This window comes from Sinohyriopsis cumingii, chromosome 10 (genome assembly GCF_028554795.1).
Source record: "Sinohyriopsis cumingii isolate HCF-2022 chromosome 10, ASM2855479v2, whole genome shotgun sequence".
Lineage (NCBI taxonomy): Eukaryota > Metazoa > Mollusca > Bivalvia > Unionida > Unionidae > Sinohyriopsis > Sinohyriopsis cumingii.
Genome location: NC_142970.1, coordinates 103,707,082 through 103,720,764, shown reverse-complemented (window position 1 = coordinate 103,720,764; position 13,683 = coordinate 103,707,082). Strand labels below are relative to the sequence as shown.

Genomic DNA, 13,683 nt, shown 5'->3' with positions numbered 1-13,683 from the left:
AAATCAATCAATAATATTTAAATAAAATGTGAATTTGTCAGTTATATGATTGATTTTTGCATGCGCCTTTTGCATTGGAAATTAATTATTTTTACACAAATGCCCTCTTTCACATTTTTTCTTTATTTATTTATTTATTTATTTATTTATTTTGCTTGCATTCAGTGGATCAAAAATTTCTGATTAAGTCCATCCTTATATTCTAATATTTTACAGGTTAAGAGAGTTTTATTACGATGAAAAGACGGGAGAAACGAGACAAATGAAGATGTTTTACGAGTACACTCTTATTTTATGCCGAAAATGAATGATAATTTCGTAACGTGTATTTATTCCTGTGGTCAGGTGCGAATATAAATGTCTTATGACAAAATAAAATGGTTTTAATTGTTTGATGCTCTTTACCATTTAAGGTAAATTCAAAGTTTACACTAAAATGTACATGGAATACAACATGCCTTTCCAAAACACATAGCACCTTGTTGCAGGGTAGCAAACATCTATTATGGCCGATAGAAAGTAAGAAAATATTAGTTTATGATATCATCAGTTAAGTACATATACAGCGACAACAAAGGTATTGCAGCATTTGAATAATAATAATAATAATAATAATCAGCAGCAGCATCAAGCCAATAACAATATAAACATATCTAACAGACCACTTATTTGACAATAATTCACGAGTCTTTATTTTATATAATCTACAACCTAAGGTATTGTAGATTATTGTATTTATTCTGACATAACTAATGTGGTGTTGTAGATTTAACGCCATTTTTCATCACATGATAGGTTCTACATGGCGGCCAATATATCTGGTGGAGGAAGAATCCGGGTAAACCCCGGGAAGAACTGCCGACAAACGGGAAGCTACTGGCAAACTTTTTCATTTTTCTAAGTTGGCCGAGTATGAGACCAAATTCCACCCGGACAGATGTAAGATGTCAGTGATAAGTAAAATCGAGCGCCTTAAACCACTAGGTGTCCTGCCATGTCTGATATTTATTTATAGTTGTGTCTATTTTTTATATAGATTGCAATATAAAATAGTGACAAGACATCATATGTGGACATAATATTCAATATACTAATAGTAATCGATTGGCAATAACAAACTTCTTTGATGTAATCCAGACAAGATGTAGTTCACTACTTCTTCTGTCTCTCTCTCTCTCTCTCTCTCTCTGTGGGGACCGCTCTGTAGCTTAAGTGGTTATAGCGTCCGCCTCGAATGTGAGAGGTCGCAGGTTCAAACTCCAACCAAGTCATACCAAAGACTTATGAAAATAGTCCTAGCAACTGCCTCGCTTCGCGCTCAGCATTAAGATATATTAGGACTGGTCAAGCTAGTGACTGGATAATATGATTGGGTAGGACATGTCATCAGCATGATGCCCCAGTGCTAGACATCACTATAAACTGCCACAATGCAGATATCGCAGCAATTTGACTAAAATATTGTTAAAGCTACGCTAAAATTCAAAATCACGCACATGCACGCACACACACATATTGGGGAAAGACTTTCTGACCGCTGCGAAGACAGCGATCTTGTTATTGGAGGGACTCTTTTCCAGCATAAAGACATTCACAAGATAACATGGAAGACTCCGGATGTCATGACAGATAGACCATGTGCTATCAAGGGAAAAGGGAGATAATCTGTGCAAGATGTACAAGTAGTCTAGACTCTAGAGGCACGCTGATATAGGCAGCAATAACAGTTTGTTGGTAGCCATGTTTGCCCTTAAACTGAAAAAGGCCAAATTGGGAGAGAACAAAAAACATTTCAGCCTTGGTGAATTAGAAAATCCTAAGGTCTCAGGCCAGAATTCAAAATTACCATAAGAATAGCACCATCCGCGATGAGACGGAAATAACTTTTGTTATGTATATTTAATTTGTATTGTTGCTTGATTATTCTCCATCATTTATGTTATGTGTATCTGTATTTTTTAATTTATGATAATGGTCTACCTGACTAGGGACATTTATTTTGTAAACAACGTTATACATAGCTAATATTTCTCAATGATTATATATTAAATATCCAAATGATTAATAATGGAGGTAAATAGGCTTATTTGAGCTTCAGTCTTGTACATCAATTTTTCACGTGCAAGTTCCTAACTTTTTTGACAAAATTTAATGTTTTAGAAAGTAAACTGACCTAATCCTTGCTCTGTTATTTGTCTTAGCATTTTATGTAAATGTTGTTAACTTGAAAAATTACTCATTCCTACGAACTGGAATCGGTCTTATTGTTGCATCAAGGTTCCAGTTTGAAAGGATTTATTAAGTGCTCATTAATACTTCTTGGACTAAATCATTAATTAGGAATTATACTGAATTCAATCAAGAACATTTTGAATTATAGTATTGTGAAACATCAAACGACTGTTAAGATATCACCACATTCCAAACCAATGGCACATTAGAGACTATAGGCACATCAGCACATTTATTATTGTAATTTATTTGGAATTCATTTGGAACTCAATACATTTGGACTTGTGATAGAAATTTTACGACTATTTGTGATTTAAATCAAAATACTATTACGTTCTTAACAATTTTCACTTTGTATTATAGGGAAATAAACTATTTGTTGAATTTTAGAAAACTTGTTCGTTTTTCGCTCTTTTCTTTAAAACTTGTTCGTTTTTCGCTTTTTTCTGTTACTTAGTTCATGACCATAGTGTCACAACCCTTTCCATTTTTCAAGTCATAAGAAAAACTAGAGAGAAGCTTCTCGGCTACAAGACAGGATGTAAAGAGGAACAAATCTCCCAGTCAACCTAATGCTATTGAAGAAAGAAAACATTAAGAAATGCCTACCAAAGGTCAAAATCACTCCAGTTGAAAGACAGATATTCCTAAGAGTACTCTTTCAGTACTCTTGTGCTGAAAACTGGCGTTAAACCCTATAACAACAATAACAACTCTTTCATGGTCTAAGAACAGACAGCAGAGAGACAGCACATGAAGACTATACAAGGTCACAAAGAAGCTTAGATGAGACTATGGGACAGGTTGAACCTTACTTCTGAAGAGTGCAGCTGGGATCATCGTCTCAAACTAAGAGAAAAAGGCAACATGGAATGCACACTTTCAAAAGGTACTGATTAGTCAAGACCCACCGTCTACAGCCTTGATCAGAAGCCGAAGAGCACCCTGACGTCAAGGTCAGAGAAGCCTTCAAACCCCTCAAAAAATGTGAAAACTCTTGCTGAATACAGCATCTGCTCAAACAAGTGTATGTCACACAATACAGAGATCCCAACGATCCTCATAGAAATATTCCAAAAGATTTGGGATAGTGAAGAACCAAGTGGAAAACTGGATACATTATCAACTTATTAAGTAAGGGTGACCTTGGGGACTGAATGACCAGGAAGGTGATCCCATCACTGTGAATAATTGCAGAAGTAGAGGAATTCTCATACCTTGGAGAAACAAAATGGTCCAGTTTAAAGCATATGAGTTACTATGAGCCAGTTATCCAGATTTTACCATAACAATAATATTTCCATAGAATTTGCTTTTATTACTTAAGTCTGTATGTTAAGGTCATTTTCACAAGACTTATGGCAAAATCATAAGGGTTGGCAGGTCTACCTTTGCTATGATTTAACACAAATGGAAATCCAAACAATTCCGACCCAAGTCTTTTGTTAGGATTTATCGATGCAATGTCGTCAGAGTGCTACTGTACAACACTGAATGCTGGAAGCTAACACCAAAAATAGCACAAAAGCTTGAATTTTTCCATAACAAGCATGTTAGGAAGATCCTGGTCAAAGGACAGAACGAACATCTCTTGCCCAGATTGTGAAGAATTGAAGACAGTGATAGCTGGGGCATGTATACAGAATGTCATTTGATGTACCATGTAGGACATCCATCGGCTTGATGCAATTTTTAAAAAAAATCTATAATCAACAGAGTTGGCCAGAAAAATTCTATAATCAACAGAGTTGGCCAAAAAGGACCTGGAGGATGACTGTCAAGAAAGTGATTGTGGCCTGACATGGAAAACCATCGGATCCAGGCTTGCAGACCATCTGTAGTGGCTCCTTACATGCCAACTAGTGATTGTGGCTGAATGCAAGAGATCACCTCAAAATTGATCATATTTCACTAAGTGTAGTACAATTATGTGTGTAATGTCTTTCATTATCATAAGACTTCACCATAAGGTGCCATGTTCTATAGTTCTCATATACACCATTATAATGAGGGTGTACTTTATAATGCATTTCATTGTCATAATATTTCGCTATAAGGTGCCATGCTCTATAGCTGTCATATACACCATTTTAATCAGGTGCACTTATTAATGCATTTCATTATCAGAAGGTTTAACTATAACATGACATATTTTATAGTTTTTATATACGGTGTTATAATGAGGGAGTACTTTATAATGCATTTCATTATCATAAGATTTCACCATAAGGTGCCGTGCTCTATAGCTCTCATATAGTGAATATCATTAAGTCTGGCTTTAAGATTACTGTAATATCTCTACATCACTGTAAACAAATCTACTATAAACTGTCAATTATGAAATAACTTTGTTATAACATGGATATTCAAATATATGTACTTAAAAATATTCTGAGAATTGAATCAATGATCTGTCTCAAATATCCTTTCTGTATACTACATGTACATTTCCCCCACTCACTATAAGTAACACAGTTGTTATTATAATGGTAATATGGTCATTGGTCTAAATTCATTAGGTGGTAGTCTTTCTGTGTGTGCTTTTTTATTTTTAAAGTAGGTTAAACAATCCGAGTCATATCACTATGATGTATTCCGTGTGGCAGCTTATAGTGATGTCTAGCAGTGGGGTTTAAAGTGTGGCAATTTATAGTGATGTCTAGCAGTGGGGTTTATAATGTGGTAGTTTATATTTATGTCTAGCAGTGGGGTTTATAATGTGGCAGTTTATAGTGATGTCTAGCAATGGGGTTTATAGTGCGGCTGTTTATAGTGATGTCTAGCAGTGGGGTTTATAGTGTGGCAGTTTATATTTATGTCTAGCAGTGGGGTTTATAGTGTGGCAGTATATAGTGATGTCTAGCAGTGAGGTTTATAGTGTGGCAGTTTATAGTGATGTCTAGCAGTGGGGTTTATAGTGTGGCAGTTTATAGTGATGTCTAGCAGTGGGTCATCATGCTGCAGACATGTGGCATCATATCACATTATCATGAAACCAGTCCTAACTCTAACCTCTTCATGCTGAGCACCAACTAAGGCACCTGCTAGTGCCATATTTTACAAGTCTTTGGTATGACTCAGCCAGGGTTCAAACCTGTGACCTCCTGCATCAGTGGCAGACATTCTAACCATATAGGCCACCAGAGTGGTCATTTAAGTAGTAGTAAACTTTTATTATGTAGAATGTGGTCTCAATATAAGGCAGTAGGAATATCATTATAATATGGTGCATTATATGGCTGCCATGGATGGCATTATAATGAGGGAGTACTGTATCACTACATATATCACACTATACATTGCTAATAATACATGCTGAGATATATCGTCATCATTGCAAACGCATACAAAAATAAAATTAAAATTAAAATTCTTGGAAAATTTTATTAAACAATTCTTGTACTGTTATAAATTCTTTACATGTTATTATACTGTCCATATTATCTAGAGTAGGAATATTGCACCTTCTAAATATTTGCCTTATATTAGTGTATATTCAGTTTTTGTGGAGTAAGGTTGGTTATTTCAAAATCTACATCTATATACAAATGACAACAAATTCAAGTAAAAATATAACAATTTCTTTAACAATAATATTCAATGTATGAAATGTAATTTTGGCATATGTAATATCTAACCCTTTTTCAACTCCAGTATGCATTTTTATCTAGTTTTGGTGCATGCCTTTAGGAGTGTATATGAAATGGTTTGGGTATATCCAACATGGATTGAATGGTTGATGAGGTTTAAGACATATATACACATTGAAGAAACATGTACATTCAAAAAGCCGTGTAATTTCTGAGTACATTAATGTACATAATATACTTTCATGTATATATCAAAAACATGACTGATATCACTCTTATTAATATCATATTTTAATGATATGTCAATTGTATGCTGCGATAACCTAAAATAGTCACATCAGAAAGAGCTTATCACTAAATGCAGTGGCTTATCCAACCAATTAACAGTGACAAGTTATCTCCCTTTGGTACATAGCAACCATTGATGTCTTTGCCAATTTAGCTAAGGACCATACCATTGCAGGCATCAATGCTGTTCAAACATTGATCCCTATGTACTGTCGTAGACAAGTGAGAATGATGTAATTTCATTAGAATCATTAACAACTTAACGAGTCATTAAGGTGTGTCTGGAGGATTGCAATTCACAATTGAATATATATGGCAAATTATTAAAGATGGTGACAAAAATATTGATAGATTTATTTGTGCAAATCCACACATTGTTATCATACATTTCAAAACAACAACAAAGAACAATGTGAGAATAACCCAAAAGACTGTAAAAGTCTGAAAACATATACTGGCTTCAGATCAGTAAGATACATTTCTATAAGATACATTTCATCAATGGAAATTTACAAGATATATTTCATCAATGGAAATTTACAAGATACATTTCAACGATGGAAATTTACAAGATATATTTCATCAATGGAAATTTACAAGATATATTTCATCAATGGAAATTTACAAGGTGTATTTCAGCAATGGAAATTTACAAGATGTATTTCATCAATGGAAATTTACAAGCTGTATCTCATCAGTGAAAATTTACAAGATATATTTCATCAAGGGAAATTTACAAGATATATTTCATCAAGGGAAATTTACAAGATATATTTCATCAAGGGAAACAACAGAAAATTATCAGATCAATAAGACTGCCTGATCAAAAAACAAAGCCAGCCTTATAAATATTAAAGATGGAGACATTTTTTCAATCAAAGACTAATAATCAATCAGATTTTTTAAAAATTAGATATAAATTTTTAGAAACAAATAAATTGTTAAGAAATAAGATCTAGTGAAACAACACAATTTACAATTTAGAAATTCTGGAAGACCACATATAACTCACAGAAGTGTGTAATTTTTTAAGCATGTTGTTTTTTAAATTATACATTTTACAGCTGCAATCTTGGAAACAATACAAAATATTAATTCTTAAAAACAATTGTAAAAAGGAAATAATGCGAATTTATTCTTTACATCCTGAATTATAATATAAAATTGGTATGATAAAAAATATAACCACCCACAACTTTTATTTTCAAGAAAAATAAATTACTACTGATGAAGAAAAATTGAGTCTCTTTTAGATATTTTCTCTTAATTCAAAGCCAATTATCGGTCACAGCAACCTTTAATGTTTAACAGTCACTGAAAAGATTCCATATCTATTCACTAATGAGCAAGAGTAACTGACAGCTAGCTACTTACAAGATGGAACACATCATAAAGCCCCCTTGTAAAAGTCAAGGGCAACAGTTCAAGTTACAGTGAAATTAGGATGCCCTTCTCCCATCAATAATTACCTTTTTGATGCTCACATCTTAGGGGCATAGAAATTAATTCCCTACAAAAGTGTCCTAATATTTAATGGTTGTGTTGGTCAAGATTGGCATTATTCACATTTCTTAAGTCAGCTGATTATTGGCTGTGTTTGTAAAGTAGACGTAGCTCTACAATGATACCAAATAATCTGGAAGTTTTAGTTGCGCTGCAAAATACAGAGGGAAAAACCTCACTTTTTGGACCCAATTTTTTTCCACCCAAAATTTGCCATTGGTCAGAATTCCATTTTGTGTCTGCATTTTAGACATTTTGGTCTCAGATCTAGGGCAGACCAGTATGAGCTACAAACAGACACATGAACCTTTGCAAAAAGTAGGATAAGAGGGGCATTTGGAATAAAGAGTGCTCTCGATACGAAAATAATGGGTCCATTAAGCAAAAAAAAAAGAGAAAATAACTCCAACTTTTACCCTTCTGCTCATGCGCAAGCCAAACAGCCAATGAAAAATAATGTTTCTATCACAACTAGGCATTATGTTACTGGAAAATCACCTGGATGTTGATTTATTAGGATTTATTCAGAAATAGCTCTCAAAATGTGTTTCCTACTTGAATTTTATGTGAAAACAACAAAACCTTCAGTGGTTAATGTGTTAATTTCATGAAACCAAGGTACATTATGCTGTGGAAACCATAAAATGGATGAGCAATCAGGGGCCATAACTCCTATGAAAACAGTGTAGAAATTAAGACATTGAACTCATTTAAGGTCTCCTGGACATGAAGCTACATGCCAATTTGGTTTAGTAAATACTCAGGGAGTCAAGGTAAGGAAACAAAAGCAACGTATGGGACCAGAATGTGTCAATGAAGGCTGGAATTCAAATTCTTCTTAGGTCACAGCAATATAAAGTTGTATACCAAATTTGGTTTAAATCCAACAATTCTAAAAGTGTGGTTACTGCAGTGCACTGCCAACTTGGGCTGTAATGACAATTAAGAAATCAAGGTACTGAGAGTACTGTATAAAACAGCAAATTGTACAGAATCATTTAAGTAAACACAGCTTGCTTGGTACATGTATAGATAATCACAATACATAATGATAAGTAATCACAATCCATAATGATAAGTAATCACAATCCATAATTATAAGTAATCACAATCCATAATTATAAGTAATTACAATCCATAATCATAAGTAATTACAATACCAATTAACCTCCAAAACAAAGCAAGCTGAGCTTCATATATTTTACATCTTTTCTTCTATTTAATTCTTAATGATGAATTAACAGAAGGAAAAGAAAATTAGTAAAATTTCTAAATTAAAATAATTTTTCAATTCTTCTCTTCATTTCTTACTTGTCATCATGTGTTGCTTTAATGCTGTTACAATTTTTTATTGTAAACTTAAGTGTGCAAGCAAAAATAGGCAAGTAAAGCGTGTTTTCATTCATTAATGTATATTTAAAGTTTTATTACTTTACCATGTGTCTTAAGTAAGAAGCCCAATATTGTATGATTGATTGGTTGCCAAGGTTTAGATTTTTTTTGTTTAGTTTAAGACATTGAATAAAAAATAGTTCCAAAGGTTTTTGGACAACAACAAAAAAAAAATTTGCCATTCAAAAACAGAAATGTAATAGGTATTTATAATTTAATTCTAAGGAAATTTAAAAATGAAGATTTCTCTGTTATTTTATACACAAATTTAATTGAATAGCCTTGAAATCTGGAAAACAAAAACATAAGCAATGTCAAGTTGTAATTATAAAAGGGAGCTCAGAATTCTTTTTTAAGTCCAGCTATAAAGAACATAGACCCCAATCTGAGAGCATATACTGAACCAGCAGATCAGGGTCTATTTTGCTTGTTCTACCAATTACTACAAACTACAAAGACCCAGGTCTGCTGGTGTATTATGTATTGGCAAATCTGGGTCTGTGCAGCTTGCAGTTGGACTTTACTTGTATGCAAGTATGTATGGTAGCTGAAATGAAACTTAAAACAAATTCAATTTTTCCTCACAGTTTGTGAAATTGTTGGGTTTTCTGAAGAAAATACTAAGCAGATGCTGATGCTACTTCCATGTCTCCAAGTCTACGAAACAAAATGGCTATTAGATTTAGTTTTTTAACTGAGAAAGAATATTGCTACAATATATTGGCAGTACAACGCATACATTTTCAGATCTAGCATATTGCAATAGCCCTGGGGATTATGTCACTCAAATCATTTACTGAATTAAGAAAATATTTTTCATCATTTATTATGTCATATAATAAATGAAATTTCTTTATGACTTGTATTTCTAATACAAGTTCATGGCTGTTAACCATGCATACAAAGTTAGGGAAAAGGGCAGACAACTCTGCATGACTGAAACTTTTAGTTATTGTTAGATATTTACAACCAAATGAAGTCTAATGTCTGCAATAATCTTTTAAAATAATTAAGGTCGTAACATATTTCAGATAAGATGGGGAAAACATTTCTTTGTTACTCGTACTGTAGCCTGAAGTCAAAGAGGAAAACTTGTTGAAGCCTTAGTAAGTTAAAACCTTTCTTTTTTAGGACCATGCTGACACTATTAATGTGCTATGTCTCTAATACAGGAATTAGCACTTTTCATGTTTAACCTATGCTTTTGTGCAGTCTGAGGTTGTGTAGGTACTTACACTAAAAGGCTATTGCATACAGGTAAGCCTGAGGTTGTATTGGTGTTTCCTCTATAAGGTTTTTGCATACAGGCAAGCCTTAGTGTGCATTAGTGTTTCTTCTTTAAGACTTTTGGATAGTCAGGTCTGAGGTTGTGTAGGTGCTTACACTAAAGGCTTTTGCATACAGGCAAGTCTGAGGTTGTGTAGGTATTTTCTCTATAAGGCTTTTGCATACAGGTAAGCCTGAGGTTGTGTAGGTGTTTCCTCTACAAGGTTAAGTGTTAGTGTGATGTAGAGACATATGTAAGAGTCAGTTTAAATTAAATTGGACAAGAAAATTAAAACCAACTATTCAAACAATGTGGTTTAATTTTTAACCATAAATCTGAAGTGTAATGTTGCAATATGGATTAAATTTATTAAATTTAGTAGGTACTACTTTTAAGCCCTCACTCAGATGGTGGCATCGTTGCCAAGGAAAATACTTTTAAATTAGCAAAATAATGGCAGCTATTCACTCTAATGAGAAAATTGAGTGCATATTATTGTTATTGAGAGACAATCAAATTGACTTGTTTTGAGCTTAATTTAACAAATCAGTGCAAATATAAGTACTAAGCTAACAATAGCTTCTGCCCACAATATTATTCTGACACTTAGAAATCATTATCAATTTATTCATTTTGTACAATATCAGGAAATTCGATATCATTATCATCATCTGTGGGTCCCTGAATAATTCTTTTCTCCCAGTATGCTGCTCTGGCTGAAATGGCCCCGCTTCGGATTCTGGGAGATTTTCTAACCTCAGTTTCAGATTGTGTAGACATTGTTTTGTTTGTTTCACTGGATGGTTGTGGGGCTTTACTTTTTCCTGGTACATATGCTTTGATTTTTTCCGAGTTTTCTTTCCTACTTTCTGATTGGACACTAGTCCTTGAACTTGTACTGGAGACAGAAGTTCTCACTGGCTCTTCTACCTTGGAAGTGACAGAAACACTGATTGGTTGATTTTTCCTTGGAGATTTCTCTGGCTTCTCCTTTTGTAGACTAGTTGACTGAAATATTTGTTTAGGTTGACTTTTAGCCTCTTTAGTATGTTGACCCGTCATAAGGGCTGTTGCACGCCCTGGAATCAAAACAGCATTAGAATCCTCTAAGGAGGAATCCAAGGTCAAGGTTGTTGAAGTCATTTGCACATTCTCTGTTGATTTTGAACTCTTTAAACGATCAAGCTTTTCTTTTGGCAGACTTCTGGCTGTTATACTGTGGACCTGAAAAGCAAAGGAAATCAAAAACTAAATCAATAATGAAGCAAAAAATGCACTTAATTAAGAAAGAATGTAATACTTACAGACTGTAAATACATATCCACTCTGTACAATGTATATTTGAAACTTAACACTTGCCTGAAACCTAAGGTCAGAACAGTTGAGAAAAAAAAGAACATAACTGAACAATTTATAATTGATTTATCAATTATCAATTTATCAACATAATTGATTTATCAATTATCAATTTATCAACATAACTGATTTATCAATTATCAATTTATCAACATAACTGATTTATCAATTATCAATTTATCAACATAACTGATTTATCATCATATATTCACATCTTATTTAAATTTAACATTAACATTTACACCGGCTTTTAGAACAATATACACACTGTAATAAATTTATATCCTATGAAAAAATAAATCTTACTTTTCAAATTTCATTTATAAACCCTAAACCAAATTAATCTTTAAACTAAATGCTCACATCTTTGCTTATTTGTGTGGAAAAAAATGGTGTTACCATCATTTTAAACATTTATTTTTTATCATGACATGCAAAAAATTAATTTAATCATGAAAACAAGAAAAGATAAATTAGAGGAATACCGGTAGTCAACAGTTTTTGCACAAACATACCCCACAACCTCTCATAAACCTAACCACGACCATGGAGACCACTCTATAATTTAAAAAAGCACATATCTTCCAAAAAGAGTATAACAACATGATATCCACAAGGTTTCATGGTAATCCACTAAAAACTGAAACAGTAGTCATACAGTGCATTGATCTGTAATTCATAAATGGCAATAACTCTGACAATATCATGACTGCATTACTTTAGATGATGACAGTAATGAATTCACAGTGATCCATACAAAATTGTAAGACATGTTGTGTTCTGTCGTACACTACAACTAAATGACAGAGAAAAGGGCAGTAACTCTAACAAAAATTGATTTGTTGATGTGTTCATCTTCAAACGATGACTATAATGTGTACCAAGCCTCACAACAAACCAAAAGAATGGGAGGAATAGTTGCACTCATAACATTCTGTCATAAACAACACTCAACTACATGGCAGGAAAGGGCAATAACTCTAACAAAAACTGCTGGAGGACATTTAGTTGCGGACAAGTTTCATGGTGATTATCTGAAAATTTTGAGACAAGATGCATTCACAAGAGGCCATACTATCTGGTTCCAATTAAAGAAAAACCACACTGCTAAAAAAAATCATTGGAACATTTGAAAATTTTATGGTGATCTTTTTTTTTGACTGTGCGACTAGATGTGTCAGTGCCAGCTGCAAAAGGTCTACTGACTATCATTGGAGCAAAGTGTTTGGTCAAGATGTGCATCCACCGAAGATGACCATAGTATGTTTCAAGTTTCACATGAATCTATTAAAATCTCTGACAGAAGATGTGCCTACAAAATTCTGTCATAAACTGCACTCGGATGCAAGACAAAAAGTGCTAAAACTCAAACAAAATTTTCAAGGGAAAGTGAGTTGTATGTGGATGATTAGTATTTCTGAAATATCAGAGACTAGTTGTATTGATAAAATTTAGTGATTTGCAGATCAAAGGGGCACTTAATTATAAAGATTGTCAGAGTGTAGCTGTGACATCGTTTTGCCAATGTGTGTATCTTTATAATATTTAAGTTTCATAACAAGACACCTAGCAAGACATAATTCACACCATTTTCATTTATGACTATCTAGAGATTATTAGAAATCTTATGGTGGAAACCCTATGTCAATATAATCATCCATTCATGACGATAACCTTTATCAAGATTTTCAAGATGGGCATCGTTGAACATTTAGTGTATGCAAGAATGACACCATTTTCACTGAGGACCAAATAGATGTCTTAAAAAGAATTTTGGTGAAAACTCTATGGCCATCCATTCAGGAGAAGAGATAACATATTTAAAATGGCTGCCATGGTGGCCATATTGTATGTCAAATTATCATCTTGTTCATTTAGTTAGGACCAACTCGATATCACAATAATCTGGCAAAATCCCCATCTATAAATGACTTTAATTTAGGAGGAGCAGTGATAACATTTTAAAGATGGGTCCAATGGAGCCATATTGGATGTCAGATCAGCACCATTTTCATGTAGGATTGGTTTCGGTTTTGTGGGGTTTAGCACATTATA

The 13,683-nt window shown here is 33.4% G+C and overlaps 2 protein-coding genes across 11 annotated transcripts in view; one reads left to right on the top strand and one right to left on the bottom strand.

Annotated features, from left to right (window-relative positions):
- LOC149790749 (putative methyltransferase DDB_G0268948) overlaps nucleotides 1-13,683 on the top strand; it is a 33,368-nt gene that overhangs the window by 14,678 nt on the left and 5,007 nt on the right. For 4 of the 5 annotated variants that reach the window (XM_089972811.1, XM_089972810.1, XM_089972813.1 and 1 more), the window contains exon 5: nucleotides 217-5,465. The exons of the other annotated variant lie outside the window; for it this stretch is intronic. In XM_089972811.1, coding sequence (XP_089828937.1) covers nucleotides 217-307 — 91 coding nt within the window. In that variant the 3' untranslated portion in view covers nucleotides 308-5,465. Of the gene's footprint in view, nucleotides 1-216; nucleotides 5,466-13,683 lie in introns of those variants that run through there. 5 annotated transcript variants of the gene reach the window in all.
- LOC149790748 (uncharacterized) overlaps nucleotides 5,603-13,683 on the bottom strand; it is a 253,054-nt gene continuing 244,973 nt past the window's right edge. For all 6 annotated transcript variants that reach the window (XM_089972803.1, XM_089972807.1, XM_089972808.1 and 3 more), the window contains one exon: nucleotides 5,603-11,496. In XM_089972803.1, the coding sequence (XP_089828929.1) occupies nucleotides 10,897-11,496 (600 nt within the window). In that variant the 3' untranslated portion in view covers nucleotides 5,603-10,896. The remainder of the gene's footprint in view (nucleotides 11,497-13,683) is intronic.